Consider the following 18,771-nt stretch of genomic DNA (forward strand, 5'->3'; position numbering starts at 1 on the left):
TGAAATTATTCCAATATGATAATGAAAGTCCAGCAAAAGCACCAAGTGCCCCAAGTCCCCAATAACAACAAAAATGCATAAAGCCCAAGCGCCTAATTGATATGATTTCGTTCTTATTCACTAGCCATTCTGAGCTTTCTACTCATCACTGGAGTGTCTCGCCCTCATAAATACAAATGGGAACTCTCTATGTTGTGACACTGAAAGCCACCTCTTCCCGTTCTCCTTTCTAATCCCAACATTTCCACATTCAACATGGCAAGACTCGCATACGCTAGGACAGTAGGTGATTCGATACTCGGGGCTTGACCTGCTAATCCTTTCTATCCTAAACCAGTTCCCGACAGTGGAGGCTCCTGGATGGCCTGGTTGGCCTCTAAGTGTCACATATCTTGTTGTTTGGCTAGATGATGATGATGCATCACTGTTGGCTTCCTCGACTTGCCAAACTCTCTTTAGTCCTGAGAACCCAATATTCAAATCGACTTGCTCTTTGATTCTATTTTCTTCTGATCTAAGGTATCGAACTCCATCAAATTCTTCCCAAATAAGCATCTCTTTGGAGGAATTAGATGCCGGAGTGAAAGTAACAGGGCTACCCAAGTTCATGTCGTAGGAGTGTTGTTTCACAGTGGGTGTGCGTGAACTTGAACTTGAACTTTCTCTTTTACCAATAGTTACTCCACCTCCTCCGCCTCCTCGGATAGCTGAAACAATGTAATATTCTCTTCCAGCTTGGAGTTGATTACCATCTGTGTCGAGGACTGCTTGCGCTTGGTGATGAGAACTGGACCCGGAAGTAGCCTCTATCTGAAAAATTGAAGCCAAACCCAACAGCCCAAATATTACATATCTACGCCACATGGTTATAGAAATAGAGAGGTTGGTGTTAGTATTAGCAATGGAGCTTTGCAAGTCTGGATATTTTAGCTTCACTGGTTATGGAAAAGTGCAATGCGACTCCCCCCATTTATGGAGTTGAAATTTTGAATTCATAACTAAAAACAGTTTTATTTTTCCTTAGGGGATGGAAATGTGGGTAGTGTTCAAAGCGGCATTAAATGTCTAATAATCAGTTATAAATCTTATGACCAAATCATCATATCCATGTGAGACTATAAAAATTTCAGGTCACGAATAACAAGTGGCAAATTTCAGTTCATTTGATGAGTGAATGCATGTTTTATAAACCAACACATAAACTAATTTGGGTGGTAGTCTAGTGAGGGGTTATCATGGTTGAAGCTCCACCAGCATTTATAGGACAATTTGGTTCTAGTCAATGGATTGGAAAATTTATTTAAGCAATTTCATAATCCAATTTTTGGTGACTCTAGGAATGTGTAAATATGTAATAGTCTTTATTAATTATTTCTAATTAAATGAAAATTAAATAAGGTCTAAATATTAATTGTTTTCTTAAAAATGGAGAAAATGGTGATTTTATAATACCCGTGATATTATTTAGAAAACTCATAAGTTTTTGCTAGTAGAAGGGCCAATGATTCCCTGATTGGTTACTGATGGTGCACAATCCGGCCGGTCTTAGCTGTCAACGATCTTGCCTCTGAACCGGATGGCAGGGGCCTGAAACGGAGGGAGAAGAGAAGCTCCGGGGAGAACCCGACGTAAGGGCTCCGAAGCTCAAGTTAGAGTTTTTCAAAGGCAAGATAGACCAGATAGCGCAAAAGTTAGCATACCACGTTCCTGGCGGGTAGGAGCCTTTTATAACCACCTCGCGCACTCACTTCCAGGCTTCTGTCAGATCGGGCATGATTACTTCTGAACTCCTGCTAGTTCAGATGTCATTTCCTCTGGCCGGTCAGAACCGCCACTGTTCCTTTGTCGGAGCCGTCTCTGCGACTAGTAACGACGGTGGCAGGTGGCGGTAGCAGGAGGCCGTTTGAAGTGCGGCTGTCAAGCGTCGGATCCCAAATCAGTCAGGTGCGTCGTCCTTGGATACAGACGTCTTGGCGTCAGGTACGTTTGATCAGCCTGGTGTTTCGAAAGCTAAGTGTTGGAGTGAACGAGATGTCTTGAGTTCGGTTTGGGGAGTGTTCCGAGCTACCACGGGTCAGCTCGGGTCACAGCTTTGCGAGGCTTGGGGCTCAATATAGTTTGTGCTCATTGCAGGGAGCTCGGGTTCTCAGTAGGGAGCTCGGGTTCTCAGTAGGGAGCTCGGACTCTTGGTAGGGAGCTCGGGCTCTTAATAGGGAGCTCGGACTCCCAGTAGGGAGCTCGGACTCTTGGTAGGGAGCTCAGGCTCTTGGTGGGGAGCTCGGGCTCTTAATAGTGAGGTCGGACTCCCAGTAGGGAGCTCGGACTCTTGGTAGGGAGCTCGGGCTCTTGGTGGGGAGCTCGGGCCCTTGGTGGGGAGCTCGGGCTCCTAGTAGGGTGGTCTGGAGTTCGGGCTCAGTAATGAGCTTGGATTTTGCTTTTCGGTGTTTGTTTCGGGCGCTCTACTGTCCCGAGTTGCTTGTTTCTGCCACGTGTCGGGTAATTGCGAGGTCGAGCCAAATTCCCCTTCATCAATTAACCCCCACTCCCTGCGACAAGGGTCCAGTCTTGGCGCGGGGAGTTTGTAAGGTAGCAGGAGGGTTTTGGTCCGTGCTGAGCGCGCTCGCTTTAATTTGATTTTCAAAAAAGGGCGCGCGTTTGGGAGACGTGACGGCAGTCGTTCGAGAGTTGCGCTGCAGACGTTTTTATTGCGAGGAGACGTGCACCGACACCCCGTCAGTTTCGAGAAGACGCGTGCTGACACCTGTCCTCTGATAGGACGTGCACGACGCCTCGTCAGTTTCGGAAAGACGTGCGCTGATTGGCTTTGGAAGACGTGCGGCTTAGCGCGGCTGTGGGCCATTGGATTGGCTTCGATCTAGGCCATCGCTTTCCGGCCGCAGTGGATATAAATAGCGTGCGGGGGGGGCATCCTTGTTACTGTTGTACCTCTTGAGCTCGCGCCTAAGTTCCAGTTCGCGTTCAGGCTCTTCAGCTCGCATCCCAGGTTCCTTGCCTATTCGAGCTTTCGCGGTCTTCTTCAGTCTTCTTCCCGGGTGAGTGCTTTTGGAATCCCGTTTTATTCTCTGATGTCTAGTTCGGAGGGTTCAGACTGTTCAAGCGGGTCTGATGTAGGTTCTACCAATCGATTTGCGTCCCCTGGTAGTTCAAGTGAGCCCGATGTAGATCCTGAGGAATGGGTTGAACCCACAGGCCGAGGTGCTTCGGGTAGGTCGGCGTCCACCTCCCATCGCAGCCGGGTTTTAGATCAGTTCGGTCCTTCGACTATGACGCCTGAGGGACTTCAATCCCTCATAGACTATTACGACTTGCCCGGGGAACACGCCTACTTCATCCCTACGGGTAGCTTCCCTTGGGAACACGGTCCTGATGAGATCGTGATTTTCCGGGAACAGCTCGCTGCGGGGCTGCGACTGCCCTTTCACCCTCTTCTCGTCGAGGTTTTAAACCACTTCGGTGTGACGATCGACCAGCTTCACCCGAACTCCATTAGGAACTTAGTGGGGACAATCTCTTTGTTTTGTGACGAGAACTTTCCTTTGGATCTGGAGATTTTCTCCTCCATTTTAATGCTGAAAAAGCAAGCGGGTCCCCTTCCTGGGCTTAGGCGGGCATACTACCTGTCCCCTCGCCCAGGCTTCAAGTTCTTACATGGACTCCCTAATAAGGTCCCGGCGTGGAAGCGGGACTATTTCGGGGTGCGAAGTGCGCTGGGGTGGCCGCTCCCGACTCCGGTGTCACACTTGATAAGGAGACGGTGAAGGGCCTCCGGCAATGGGCGCGGCTCGGGTTGGAGTGTCAACGGTATTTGACGGAGGCCAAGCTTATTGCTGCGGGCCTGAGTTCGGGTAGGTTCTTTCCCTAGCGATCCTGTCTTGCTCTTCTTTTACGTGTCTTACTGATGCCGAATTCCTTTTTCGCAGGTACGATGGACTCTCGAGGGACCCGAGGTGGTCACTTGTTCCAGGGCATGAAGAGGAGAAAACGGGTGGCTAAGCGAGCTCGCGCCGAACCGTCCCAGGGTGCGGAGCCCGAGGTGCCGGACTATCCGACGGAGGAGCCCGAGATGGTTCCGCCTACGCAGGAGCCGGCGGGGGCTCCTTATGCCGAAACCACACACACTGGGGCTCCTGCTTACTCCGAGTCTGCCCATACGCGAGCTGGGCCGTCGGGCTCGGAGGCCCCGGGGGGCTTCAGGAGCGTGTTGTCGCCTGTTCATGCTCTTCAACGGAGTAAGGAGGCGATGTTTCCCGAGGAAGTTGCGGCGTGGACCGAGCTTCCTCTGCACCAAGTGGCCTGCCGTGCCGTTACTCATGCTATGGTGGTAAGTGCTCCCTTCTTTAGAGTTCTTCGGCTTTTATTCTTCTATTCGTTCCTTTGATCCCGTTTTCCTTTGATAGGTGAACTCTTCTATTCACGCCTTAGCAAACCAGGTGGAGAGATACTCGAGGCAGGCGCGAGCTGCCGAGGAGGCTGCTCGCGCTGCCGAGGCTGCTGCTCGCCTCGCGCGGTCTAGGCAGGCGAGGTCTCAAAGAGATGCCGAGGCCATGGGAGTGGTGGTAAAGAATATGGCAGAATTGAAGCTAGACCTGTAGCACCAGGTCGAGTATCTTCAGGAGGATATCAGGGAGAGGACTCAGATCTTCTCTCAGGGCATCGAGGACGCGAAGAAGAAAGCTGTCAGCAATTACATTGCTTCGCCGGATTTCGATGATCTGATGGTGGACTCCTACAGGAGGGGTTTCAAGCTAAGCCGGTGGATGATCCGGAATACATACCCCGAGCTCGATACTAGCGCCATATCCACTTCGCACATTACTCAAGAGATGGCTAATGCTGCGGATGCCGAACCGGACTCCGAGGGGGAGGCAGGTCCTTCGGGTGTTGTCGAAGTGGCTTCTGATAATGATGAAGTAGCCCCTGGCTTGTAATGGCTTTCTTTTTTTTTTTTGAATGTACACATCTATTCTAAAATGAAATGGCTTTTTGTTCAAGTGCTGGTTGTCCTGTCTTCGAGCTGCGTTCTTTGCCGAACTGACCATTTCGGTCCTTCAGTTCGTTTTCTACCTAGGCTTCGGGGTGCTTGCCTTGGTGGTTTATAGGTAGTATCTTCTTAAGTTGACGACGTTCCATGCTCGGGGTACTTGTTTTCCTTCTAGGGTTCCGAGCTCGTATGCTCCCCCACCGAGTGCTTTCATTACTCTATAGGGTCCTTCCCAGTTTGGTCCAAGTTTCCCTACGTCGGGTTCGGGCACCATGACCTTACGGAGAACTAGGTCACCAACGCAGAAGTTCCTCTTCTTTACTCGCGCGTTATAATACCGAGCTACCTTTTGTTGGTAGGCCGCAGTTCGGATGTGTGCGAGGTCTCTCACTTCGTCCAGTAGGTCGAGGTTGGTGCGTAACTCGCCCTCGTTTGTCTGTTCGTCGTACGCTTCTAGTCGCAACGTAGGCACTTCGATTTCCACCGGGATCACCGCCTCGGTGCCGTAGGTGAGGTTAAAGGGGGTCTCTCCTGTGGCGGTTTTTTCCGTGGTTCGGTGAGCCCATAGAACACTTGGTAGTTCGTCTGCCCACAAACCTTTGGCTCGGTCTAATCGTGCTTTCAGTCCGCGGAGGATGGCTCTGTTCATTACTTCTGTTTGGCCATTTGCCTACGGGTGTGCGACCGACGTGAAGTTCTGACTAATTCCCATACTTCGGCACCATTCTTGGAACTTGATATCTTCGAACTGTTTGCCGTTGTCGGAGATCAATACCCGAGGTAGCCCGAAGCGACATACAATGTTCTTCCAAAAGAAGTTTTGTATGTTTCGGGCTGTAACTATTGCCAGGGGTTCAGCTTCTATCCACTTTGTGAAGTAATCTACTGCCACCACTAGGAATTTTCTCCCGCCTGTCGCTGGTGGGAATGGCCCCAGGAGGTCGATGCCCCATTGGGCGAAGGGCCATGGGCTGGTGAGGTATTTGAGGTCAGCAGCGGGCTGATGGTGGATGCTGGCATGCTTCTGACACTTGTCGCATTTTCTGATGAGCTCGATTGCCTCTGTCTTCATTGTTGGCCAGTAGTATCCTTGTCGAAATGCCTTTTGGGCGAGGGCTCTGCCCCCCAGGTGTCCACCGCACAAGCCTTCATGGGTGTCGCGGAGTACCTTTTGTTTGGTTATAAGTTTTTTTAATGTCAAATCTTTTTGATAGCGTAGTCGAACCTTTTGTTTGAAATGTTCAAATGATTTCGTTGTTTTCTCCGCTATTGATTTAAATTTTTTATTCCATTTCCATTATCAAAACAAATGATTCTTAATTATGCCACTTATTTTTGTCTAACATGATTAATGCATAATATGATCGATACATATAATAATTTTTTCTATATATTTTTCATATTTTTTTTGTAATTTTGTGTATTTTTATCTGTTTTTAAATTTTTAATATTAAATATGAAAACATGGGTTGACCAAGATGGTTGAATTTTTTGCCTTCCACCAGATTTATTCCTAATACAACTTTAAATTTTGTATTCTATTTTTACCATTAATAAAAATAAGGCAAAATCTATGGTGAAAGAAAAAATAAATAAATAAATAACACTTGAACCAGTGATAAAGCGACATTATTATAGTTGAATCTTTAAAGTTGTTAAAATCTTCATTTCGTTACCTTTACTTGTACACATGCTATGCACGTGTGCCCCTCACAGTGGTATTTTAGAATAGGGAACAAGTGAATTAGCAGGTTTACTGTCAAATTACCAGGGCCTCTTATGAGGTAGAATCATCAGACCCCATAGGGTCTGCTAGGTCTGCAACTCTTGCATGTTTTCTTCTTAGGCTCCAAGTCTGCTGCAAACAAGATGTGTCCAACAGGCTATGTAATCCAATCTTGTAGTTTGCAAATTGATGCTACGTATTAACTTGGTAGGAATAAGATGGAAGTGTGGTGGCTTTGGTACTAGGGGGAAGGTGTTCTGGAGCTTGATCCCACATGCTGTTATGTGAGGAATCTGGGAAGAGAGAAAGCCCAGGATTACTGAAAACAAGAACGGATCCTGCTTTGAGGTTGAAGATGGCATCTTAACTTGTGCACTTGCTGGGCCTTTGCGGCCAATGAGTTTACAGGCTTCACTTCACCAGACATCAGCAGAAAGCCAGAAACCCTCCCAGGTTGCATAATCCATCTTATTGCTTAAGTTTGATGGCAGTTCTCTAGGCGGATCCAGGCCCAGCTGGAATTCAAGGAGTTTTTTCTTCTTTGTTGAGCATTGTTACCTGGGTTTACAGTGGACCAATAGGGGAGGCCATCCTTGGCTGCTCTTACAGGATTGAAATTAGCCAAGCAACTCGGTTTCCCTCACTTTCACGTGGCTGGTCACTCAGTAACCACCATCAGCTGGCTGCGTTGTGAGCAGGGAGGACCGTGGCGCTTGAATCACTTTCCAAAGTGAGGGACCTAGTTAGACAACCCTATGTGAGTTTTAGTTGGATTCCAAAAGATTTCAATACTACAGCAGATAACTTGGCCAAAACTGGAGTTTTGCTTTTTGTATAGCAGTGACTCTGCCCTGAATTCTGTTTGGGCTTTTATCTCCGCTCCTGAATAGCCTTTTTGCTTATTGATATGATATAACACCCTGTTAGTGTTTTCTTCTCTCAGAAAAAGTATCACCTACATAAGAACCTGAACCTTTGGCCAACAATTAATTATTCATAACTTGTTCGGTAATGACTGATTAGTTTCTATCTCTCGCCCATTCCTTGTCATCCTATAACAGAATTTAATGGACAACTTCCCTTTGGGGACTTGCCCCTAGGACAAGGAATACGGTTTTTTTTTTTGTGTGTGTGTGTGGTGTGTGCGTGTGTTAGTTGGTAAGAGGAATCCAGTTTGGTTGTAGCTCTTATGTTTTCAACTAAGCTCTACCTCTTTAGGGAGATGCTGCTCAATGCTTCCTGTATTTCAACTCAAGAGAAATCACATTCAAATAATATAGATATTGATAGTCAACAGTGCGTCATTTTACACTAACACAAGCAACCTGCCATTGGTAGATCCATCACAGTTCATTTCTGAATGGAGTCTCTATCCCGAGAATTAAAGGAACGACCCATACAATGTTAATGAACATTTTATATAAGAACATGATTCAGAAGCATTCCTCACTAGATAGTAACATTGGCCCATCAACCTTTGGCCTCGTCCCAAATAGTAGTACATCAATCTTTGACTGTGGTCCGCAATATCTTCACATCATGAATAGGTCTGTATCAACATAGTAAAACAAATCAGTATTGCTCAGATTTAAAGAATAGTCATCGGTGATACTCCTGTAGAAAGGAAACAATAAGAAATATGGTTTTCCCCAAGATAGCGGGAGAAAAAGTAAATGACAAAGTATCTTGAGCTGCATATAGCATTGATCACCTTGGTTTTAGTAAAACATACCAGAGGATTTTCCGGTACTGGTACTCTTATTTCATAATTCTTGCTTCTGAGTGGACAGGTCGCAGGGAACAGAGGCAACTAGTGATAATAAAACCAAATCCTTGACAATACTAATCTTGATCTAACGAGACATACCATTACTAAAAAATAACAAACAAATGATACTGCTATTTTCGTATTTTGTCACAAAAAAAAAGGAAAAGAAAAACTAGCAAAATTTTGCATTGGACCTGACTGATTTGGGATAACTTAAGTAAAACATTGCAAAATGGAATCACTATCACTTGATGATTTGGATGAATATATGAAACATATAATACCTTTAATATATAAACTTTATAGGGGGAACTCCAAAGGATCCCTTAGCCAAGAGAAGATTCCTTTAAGGACATTTTAATCATGGAAATGTTATTCTTTTCCATTTTCTTTTTAATTATATTGGTGTATGTGTTGAGAAAAGATGCAAGAAAATAACAAATTTTAAATCCAGAAATATATATACAGCTCCTAATGATAGCAGATAAATAAAATAGGGTGAAGAAGACAATTTGTGCGATTGATGGTTAAGAATAGAGATGGAGAAGAAAGTAGATAACTTGCTGCTAACCAAATAATGAGAAAGAAATTAGAGTCCAGCAATGAAGCACTTTAGATTTAGGAAGATAAGTAATGGGGAGAGAGAGAGAGAGAGAGAGAAAGAGAGAGAGACCTGACTACAACTAGAATTTACTAATCAAAATTTAACTCTCCTAATTTTCAATCATAATAGCTTTATTTATGGACTCAAGATAATGGTTTTGAACTAAGAAATTGATCAAAAACAACTCCAAAATGCTTTAGAACTAAGAAAAACCTATAAGGACACTCAAAAATGGGCTCTTAACTCCCAAACCAGCTCTAACTACCTAATAATCCTACTTAAAAAATAAACAGAATAAATTCCAACATAGCCTCAATAAAAACTTTTTAATCCTATCATACACTTGTACCCTCTTACTGAAAGAGCCATAACTTTCCAAAAAACTTGGTCTCTGCACCACAATTTTCCAAAAAAAAAGAAAAGAAAAAAACAGAAGAACCTATGCTGATCAATACATCCTTCAAAACAGCTTCAAAAGGTTTCAAACTAGAGCAGGTCTCAAGGACTGAAAAAACCCTTGATTGAATTCTCTAATCCACAATTCAAAACATCAACCAACAGATGGCAAAGGGAACTTGCTCTGATACCATATCAAGAGCAGTTTGAAAAAAGAGAACAATTTGAATGGGCATCAACAGTAGCACACACCCCAAAGAATGATTAATGATTAAAAACAGTGAGAAAGGATCATCATGTCCTCTTACAAGAATAATTAAGGAGCCATACACATATGATGCTGTACATGATACAAGAGTAGACCCAAGCCCATAAATAAGTAAACAAATATAAGATAGATAATCAGCCTGTAGATTCTCTACAGTTGATACCAGCTATCTGGGGTCTTGGGAGGGGTGAACTGGATAAAGACCAAATAGGCTAATAGCACTTCAAACCATGTCTTTTTCAGCTACCCAGCTCCTGAAATTGCATTAGATCCCCCTAGGCCTAGGTTCATTTTAAGGGCTTGTTATTTCTTGGTCACCCAACCCAACAGCAGTTTCAATAAATACTGAAGTTACATTGCCACTAAGGACACAAATGTGGATACAAATGGTTTATACAGGAATTTGCCTATCCAAAAAAAAAGGTTTACACAGGAATCCTCCACAGCTATAGATCATTTCAGAATGATATTACGAATCTAGGTTTTAACATTACATAATTTCCTGCACTAGGAAGCAGAATAATGCCCAGACTTTTTTCTCTCCCTCGTACTAGACAAAATGAGCTTCACTAACAATGATAAGTGAAGAACATACATGCAACAAGGCAAAAACAAGGAGCAAAAGAAAATAAAATACTCAAGTTAACCTGTTGGCCCCCATATATACTTACGGAGGCTGCTCTATAAAGATTGAACCCCAATGCAACTGAGCTCTACTCCACTCCTGGCTAAGGAATCAACTAGCTCATGGCTAGATCCCCTGATCCAGCAGAACAAGGCTTTCCCTCTACCCTCCAAAGAGAAACAGAATTTAAGGAAAGAAAATCAGCCTCAAACCTCTTAAGAGAAACAGCATCTCGGTATGAATAAAATCACCAACTCCAACAAGCCCCAAGTAGACATGAAAGATCTCATCCCTCTTGGCTCATAAAAAACCCTAACCTCTCTCTCCTTTTCAGGCACAAGGGGGGTGTTCTCATATAATTTTTGTTTTTTCATTTCAAGGGCTTTTGCCTTTGTGGGGGGAGTTAAGAAAGTTTATCTCCCCTCCTCTGTAATTAATTATTCTGTTTAATTAATGAAATCTTTGTTATCGATCAAAAAAAAAAAAAAAGGATTCGGGGTATACGCATTGGATGTGTCTAAATTCATGTCAACGCATCTCCACTTGTGTATCTGTGACTCTGTGTTGATTCATCTTCCCTCTAGTGGAATTGGAAAGAAATCAGGTTGACCTTTATCTAAACAGGTATCCATCTCTGAGGTGGGCATATATGTATGGCCAGTTTTTCTTATCAGAAAATGTTAAAGATTTTATTGATATTGTAAAAAATAATACAATTATCATGTGCCAAGCACCCTCTTGAGGGCAGCAAACCTTGCTTAACCTCCACCTAAAAATTTCTAAGCTCCCCCCTTGGTGAATTAAACCCCAATGCAACAACAAGGCTATTGTCTGAATCATAGTTTTCAAGGTGCCAGGGCAAGGCTAGGCAATAAGGGGAGCACTTAGCCTTGTCACCTAGGCAATGGGTTTTTTCAAAATAGAAATTCAACATGTTTTTCATTTGTAACATGTAACTCTATTGATATGAAAAAAGAATTGGATATATTCACAATACGATAAAATGCCAAACACCCCAAAGTGATGGATTGTCCCCATTTTCTATCCCCCAAAGTGTTTGAAATCATATTAAAATTAAGACCCATCATGGCAAATCAACATATTCATGGGAAGAAAAATGAGAAAACAAGGAAGAAGCCTAACAAATCTACATATTCAGTTCAGGTTTTCAAGTCTTCAAGGGTTCAAGACAGCATACACCATGTGTGCTGATTGAACCCTAACAAATAATAAAATAATAAAAAGAGAATAGCTAGGCATTTAAGCAAGGCAACCCTCCATGAGCGCCTAGTCACCTAGGTATCGCCTTGGAAACCATGGTCTGAACATGGTATCCACTTTTAGTTAGTCCAAGCTCCAATGCCAGCTTATTAACCCCCCTCACCTAGGTATCGCCTTGGAAACCATGGTCTGAACATGGTATCCACTTTTAGTTAGTCCAAGCTCCAATGCCAGCTTATTAACCCCCCTCAAAGTTTGTCTACACCTCCATGATCAGATAATCCTGAGTAGTTGTTTCTAATCCAGTAAACTTTTTTTTATCAATACTAATCCAGTAAACTATCACATGTCAATCTCCTTCAATCAATAAATCCCCAAAGTTTAAGGACTTTGCCGTAGACCATCCCTGGTCCACATAGCTCTAACCACAGTTCTGCCCAAGTAGAACCTCCAAAGCCAACAGGACCAATATAGACACAGCAGGTTTGACCAATCTGTATGTGTTAGAATGACCATTACTCTAAGCTAAGAATTTATTAGAATAATTTATACCATAAAATTTATACCTGTCATTATTATCAGTTTGAACACTACCAAGTCTTTTGATGATTTCCATCCCTCTACACACTCTTCCAAATATTGTGTGTTTTCCTGGAACAAACAAAATCATTAATGAGCATTAAGCACTATCAAAACAAAAATTGAAATTGATTTTGCAATAACAAAAAATTTCTAGAAGAAAACAAAGCCCCTTAAGTTACATCAATACAGAGTTAGTGACATCAAAGAAATCACGAGTCATGATAAGGAGAAATGATATGGCACAACTCTGCTCCTGAAATTTAGTCATCCACAAGTTTATACATCTGTCTGTTCCCTTCAAACCATTAGACATGTCTTGCTTCCTTACCCAACTTGTCGAATATGGAACTGATACCAAGTGTCAGCACTCTCTATCTTTGGTGACCAGTAAGTCTGGAATCAGGGATTGTTAAATTTGACCATACACTATAACATGCTAGCAGTTGTTGGAGAATCACCATTTGGTACTTCAACAGAGAGGGCTAAAGTAGAGAATACTTTCTTTGGTACTACAGAACTCTCTATCTTTGGTGACCAGTAAGTCTGGGATCAGGGATTGTTAAATTTGACCATACACAACATGCCAGCAGTTGTTAGAAAATCATCATCTGGTACTTTTGCAGAGAGGGCTAAAGTAGAGGGTACTTTCTTTGATGTCACAGAACAACCGTAGGGTGCATACTGAAACCATTACAGACTGATTTGAAGATCTCAATCATCAATAAGTTGAAGGTCACTGGTGTTAATCACTCCTCTGCAGTTCCTTTACATGTGCTAGCAAGTAGCTAAAAGTTCTACTGTTGGCATTGGAGAAGTAACAGCGAACGGAAACTGATGGTAAAAGAGATGATTCTTCCAATTGATAAAATCCAAATTGATTTTTTAATAATAAATATGATAGTGTATCACTTGCAGCTTAGTCAACCCAGATTGAATTGTTATCAGATTGGATAAAAAAATATCCAATTCAAACCAATAACAAAAAAGACCACATTTTAAATCCAATTCAACCCAGTTGACTTTAGAGGATAGCCAAATCTGATTCAATTGGACCTAATGTATTGACTGACCTATCTGGCAGAGCTGGTGGCTTGCACAAAAGCAAAACAAAAACAAAAAATATCTGGAAAAAATGGGAATTATGATGACAGAAAAGGGAAGATGAGGAAGACTGTGAAGTCTATCTTTTTTTTTTATAATTGAATGGTAATTTTATTAATCAAAGGATAGAACATTTACAAGCATCCAAGAGTGAGCTGTGAGGTGTGGCCTCACTCTTAAAGAGGCTATAACCAGCCAAAGAAAAGAAACAACTAAAGAGCTGTCCATAACAAGCTTATCCCTGTTTACCCCTTGTTTGGCAAGAGAATCAGTCATTTTGTTTGCCGACCTACGTACCAATTGACACCCCACATTCATATTCTTGTCAGTCATTTAATTTTCTTTATAAGTTCCCTAAAAACACCAAACAACCGAATCTGAATCCACCAACCACCTTAGAGTCACCTTCAATTACTAATCACTCCAGACCAATGTTTTAAAACACGGAGGCGTGATGTGAGGTGTTCCACTACCTAGAGGAGTGAGGCGTAGTTCAGAACGTAAGAGGCGTAAACCTCCCAAACACAAGGAGACGTAAGCCTCCTTAAGAGGAGGGGGGGTCAGGAGGAAGGAGGAAGGAGGAGGAAGAAGAGGAAGGGGTGTAAGCCTCCTCTTAGGCTTATGCCTCCTTGTGTTCAAGAGGTTTACCCCTCTTACGTTCTGAACTAGACCTCACACCTCCAAGTAGTAGAACACTTTGCATCACGCCTCCGTGTTTTAAAACATTGACCTTGACTGCTTCCATCGAAGTTCAGTTTAATAAACCCTTCAAGAGGATGAACCCAATGTGCAATTACTCTTTTCTTACAAGATGAACTGCTAGGCATAGGACGCACTACTGACCAACACTTCCACGACTCATCAAAGAAGACAGACTAGAACAAAGTAGTGGTTCTCAACCAATGTATTACCCTTGCCAAAATACAATCCATGATCATGAGAGTTTGACAAAAGTTCTAGTGCTGGCTACCACCTTGATGCAACCTTCCTCCTTTATCCAAGCTTGGACCAGAAGTGTACAAGCTAACAGTAGCAGAGTTCATCCATTCTTAACATATAATATGTCAAAGTGATCATCTTGATGAGCTCTACATAGTGGAAAATAAATCTAAGAGATTCATTTGTGGTTTTCAATTCCAAATTCCATCTTTTTAGCCTAAAAAATCTTTTATAGTAAGTTTTCTATTTTTGGTTGTTTTAGCATATTTTGAGTTCAGGTTTGTTTAGCAAGTCTTCGTTGAATTTAAGAATCCCTGTTTATGAAGTTTGGGTTGAATTTGAATTTTACTGTTTTTAGCAGTTTTGTTATTTTTGGAAAAGCCTTTCAGGGTTTATAAATAAGGCAGTATACTATTTCTCTCTCCTCGTAAATTCAAGGTTTTGTTTTCCTTTTGAAAGATAATAGTACTATTCTTTCTTATGTTTCCCGCTATGTCATATAACATTTAGCAGAAATAACAAAATGTGCAAAGCACATCTTTACAAATGTTATTTGGACATTAACCACATCAAAGTGTTTCATTAAAATGTAATAAAATCTGAACTAGAATATAATCATTTAGATTCCCCAAAGAGGAAGAAACCAGATACAAAGCCTCTAAAATATGAAGGCCAAACATATAATAAACCAAATAAACATATAAACAGTATATATCCAGGGAGGGACACTCCCCAATATATAGCTCCTCTCTCCCCATCCATTTTAGCCATACCAACTATTAGCGAGTTCCCCAATATCCTTGTCTTTATGCATATTGTCTAAGTAATTAAGGACAAAAAATCAAAAACTTGTTCCTCACAAACAAGAAATGAGTAGGGATTTATAATATACCATAGACATCAATGAGCCAAGGAACTTAGAAATTAAAGATCAGGCAGAAAGATAAGGTTATATAGAATTGTGAGTTTGATGGACTAAAAGATTGGATTAGACAAGAGAGGAGGAAGAAAGAAGTAAAAAGAAGAAAGGAAAAGTTTGAGAAAGCAAAAACATGGGCTTTGAGCCCTTCTAGTTGGTATTTATAATAAACCGTATAATGACAAAATTGTCCTCACATAATAATAGAAGAGACTCCCATGCCTTGACTTTGCAACTCAACAGATAGAAAATAGGGCCATCAAGAATGATTAAAATTTAAGAAAAGTCATAATTTATAAAAATGCACTGGCATATATTACTCTGTCATTACAAAATGAGCTATACACCACAAGCTATGTATAGACAAGTACAAACATGCAAAGAGGAAAAAAAACTGTTCAAATAGTATTTCAAAGAAATTGATGAATGGATTATGATGGATACTTAACAAAAAATATCCTTACCATCAAGTGATTGAGCTGGCGCCAAAGTGATAAAGAATTGGCTACCATTGGTGTTTGGACCAGCATTTGCCATGGATAATATTCCTGCTCCAGTATGCTTTAAATCAGGCTTTATCTCATCCTCAAACTTGGAACTGTAGAGCATTAACACAGAAGTCACAACTGGAACCCTTAAAGGGAAGAAGTTCAACATGTCAAACAACATCCATTTGTCTTTAACACAACCATTTTTTTTTTTTGATAAATTTAACACAATCAAATATTTTACGATCATAAGCGAGTAAAGTCAATTATATTTGTTGTACCATAGCAAAAATTATTAAAGTTGTATGTTTTGAATATTGTGAAATAGAAGTTAAATAAACATAAAAGCCAATGAAAGGATGATCAACATCTTCGTTATAAATTTTCATCATCATTTTTTCATAACTGATAAAAGGAATTTGTATTACTATAGAGGAGGGCAAGATGCCTCAATTGTAATGGGATTGGCTACATTATCCTGTTTCACCATTCTGTTCTGTTTAGTGTCATATCCATTGTAAATTATCAGTGCTTAAATCATTTCTTACCACTTCAACCCATGTTCTTTACAGTCCACTACTAGCCATTCTAGCCCCTTCAACTTGCAACAAATTACTTCTTACAGTTGCTGTAGATCAGTTGTAATTGAGAATGTAGAAATAAAATTGCAGAAGACAATCCAGACTGCTGGAAAGCCGTAAATCTTTTGATAATCACGTCAAAAGTAGAAAAATAAATAAGATGAAGCCAGCTGCCGAATCATATCATGAAACGCAAGTAATTTATAAACCCCAAATAATATATATGAACAATAATAAAGTGGATAATTTTCGTATATCTGTGTTTGTTTCAATCTTAAGGGGAAGAAATATAGCTGAAATATTTCAGTATAACAACGAAGCCTACGTAACAATTTCTTTCTTCTTCTTCTTTTTTTTTTTTTTTTGAGTAGAACTCTAAGAAGGGAAAAAAAGAATGAGAGAAATAACTGAATTTTCAACAAAAGAAAGCTGGTTAAAAAGCAATGAACAACCCAATAAAACAAGAACCCTCACAATTTACATAGCCTATGTAACAATCGCTAAGTCTAAGAAGCAAAAAGGAATGGAGAAAATGAAGTTTTCAAAAAATTCTGGATAAAAGCAATAAGCAAATTAATACAAAAAGAACCCTCAAATTTTATATAATAACTACTATTTAAATAAAATTAATAATTAGAAAAAGAAGAAGAACACTTACCCATATATCGATTCTCCGCCCTTCCCTGTCCCTGTAGGATCTCCACCTTGCACTATAAAATCCTGAATAAAAACACATAATAAAATCCACCAAAGGATAAGAAAAGCACGTTTTATTTGTTGGAAAAGGAAATTAAGAGGGAAAAAAAGAAAAACCTTAATAATTCTGTGAAACTTGATGTTGTCGTAGTAACCTCTTCGAGAGAGCTCGATGAAGTTTCTGCAAGTTCTTGGCGCGTGCTTATAGTATAGCTGCCACCCACCATTTTGTAGTTAGTAAACAGTTTCGCAAGTAGAACAGACGCACACACACACACACGGAAAGAGAGAAAGAGACCTCGACAGTGAAAGAGCCCATGGAGGTCTCAAGAGTGACCTCCGGAGGCCCCCCTTCTGCACTTCCCCACATTGGTTGCTGCTGAATATCACCGTTCAAACTCTTTGCCCGCTGCCGGAGTCCACTGTTGCAGCCTCAACTCAAAATATAATGACGATATTGCTGAAATCACGGGCAATGTCTGCCACGGCCTCACGGGAGCCCTCGAATCGTGAATAAAAAACTCAGGTTGTGTTTGGGTAAACTTATTCATGGTGCTTTTTATTTTCGAGCAGCAAAATAGCATTTGATAAAAGTGCAAATGCAAAATCGAGGTAAATTCGTACTACAGTTCAATTTTGTAATTGTTTGATAAGTAGACCTGTTCATGGGCTGGGCCGGGCTCGGGTCGGGCTTTCACTCTGTATTAACAGATTTTTTTAAGGCTCGAGTCCGAGCCCGGTCCAACCATCGGGCCTATAACTTGGGCCCGAGCCCGGCCCTCATAAAAAGCCCGAAGCCCAGGCCTGGGCCCGAGCCCGAAATTTAGCCCATACTGTTACTATTACTACTACTAAAGCGGCTGAATAGAGAGAGATAGAGAAATTATAAAGAAAAGAATAAAAAATATATATATTAAATTATAAATATATATTTTAATAAATATTATATTATTTATATATTTTATATAATATATAAAATACATATTATATATTTTATAAAATATATAATGCTAAGCTGGGCCGGGTCGAGCTTTTTTGACAAATCCCGAGCCTGGCACGAAACATAGTCGGGCTTACTGTGTTAGGCCCGAGGTCAGGCTTGCGTGCCTAATTACATGACCAAGCCCGATCGGGGTGCGGGCCGGGCCATTGGGCTACCCGGCCTATGAACAGGTCTATTGATAAGACTTGTAAGATGATCCCCATGAGTCTAGATCTACTCCTCATTATGCCCGTCTTTGAATTTATTATTCATGGGGAGATGTTCCCATTATAGGGTGGAATGTGACTGTGAGATCAGCGTGAGGCATGCTATGTAAGGAGCAGATCCCAATTCTCATATACAGTGAGATGTGCTCGTGAGAACGGTGGTGAAAGGAGCGTGAGCAATAGATCTAGACTCTCTTAGTATTTATAAATATTTGTTGCATGTTAAATGAAATTTCAACAAGTCACTAAAGATGTTAGATGCTTCACTTATCTTTTATTTTTTTGATATCTTTTGAAAGGCTACATGGTGTAACCCATTCCCCAACCCAGGTAGGATTAGTCTCTACTACGACTAGTAATAGACCTTACCAATCAGCTGGTTGTATTTTAACATTTCACAAGGTTTACTTAATATCAAGACTTCAGACTATGTTTGCATATTTGAACAGGAAAAAATGTATTTTAGGCTGCTTGTAGTACAATTTTATTTGGACTATTACAAGTGTATGGGAGTACAAATGAAAAGTGATGTAGCCAAATTCACACTCAACACCAAACTGACAACGTGTGACACACCTGTAGGGACAATCCCATCATCTCATGGACTCGGAGGGGCATCATCATCCTTTTCACCCTTGATTAATGC

The 18,771-nt window shown here is 41.3% G+C and overlaps 2 protein-coding genes across 2 annotated transcripts; both read right to left on the minus strand.

Moving 5' to 3' along the window:
- LOC104591339 (kunitz trypsin inhibitor 5-like) lies at positions 1 to 1,033 on the minus strand. The gene has a single exon (XM_010250136.2). It carries the CDS (start codon positions 862 to 864, stop codon positions 139 to 141), a length of 726 nt encoding a protein of 241 aa, XP_010248438.1. The 5' UTR covers positions 865 to 1,033; the 3' UTR covers positions 1 to 138.
- A 6,937-nt stretch (positions 1,034 to 7,970) lies between these two features.
- Positions 7,971 to 17,411, minus strand: LOC104589285 (Cyclophilin-like peptidyl-prolyl cis-trans isomerase family protein). The gene is made up of 6 exons (XM_010247549.3): positions 17,215 to 17,411; positions 17,034 to 17,129; positions 16,879 to 16,940; positions 15,616 to 15,749; positions 12,177 to 12,261; positions 7,971 to 8,277 (listed from the first exon to the last, which is right to left on the minus strand). The coding sequence occupies exons 1-6, from the start codon at positions 17,284 to 17,286 to the stop codon at positions 8,232 to 8,234; spliced, it is 495 nt and encodes a 164-aa protein (XP_010245851.1). The 5' UTR covers positions 17,287 to 17,411; the 3' UTR covers positions 7,971 to 8,231.
- Between the last annotated feature and the right edge of the window lie 1,360 nt (positions 17,412 to 18,771).

Source organism: Nelumbo nucifera, chromosome 6 (assembly GCF_055504915.1).
Source record: "Nelumbo nucifera cultivar China Antique chromosome 6, China Antique-T2T, whole genome shotgun sequence".
NCBI classification, from domain to species: Eukaryota; Viridiplantae; Streptophyta; class Magnoliopsida; order Proteales; family Nelumbonaceae; genus Nelumbo; species Nelumbo nucifera.

Coding starts and splice junctions, on each gene's coding strand:
- LOC104589285 (XM_010247549.3), bottom strand. CDS start 17,286: ATGTGGGGAAGTGCAGAAGGGGGGCCTCCGGAGGTCACTCTTGAGACC. Junction 15,750..16,878: donor GGCGGAGAATCGATATATGG/GTAAGTGTTCTT, acceptor AATGCTCTACAG/TTCCAAGTTTGAGGATGAGA. Junction 12,262..15,615: donor GCCAGCTCAATCACTTGATG/GTAAGGATATTT, acceptor TGTTTGTTCCAG/GAAAACACACAATATTTGGA.
- LOC104591339 (XM_010250136.2), bottom strand. CDS start 864: ATGTGGCGTAGATATGTAATATTTGGGCTGTTGGGTTTGGCTTCAATT.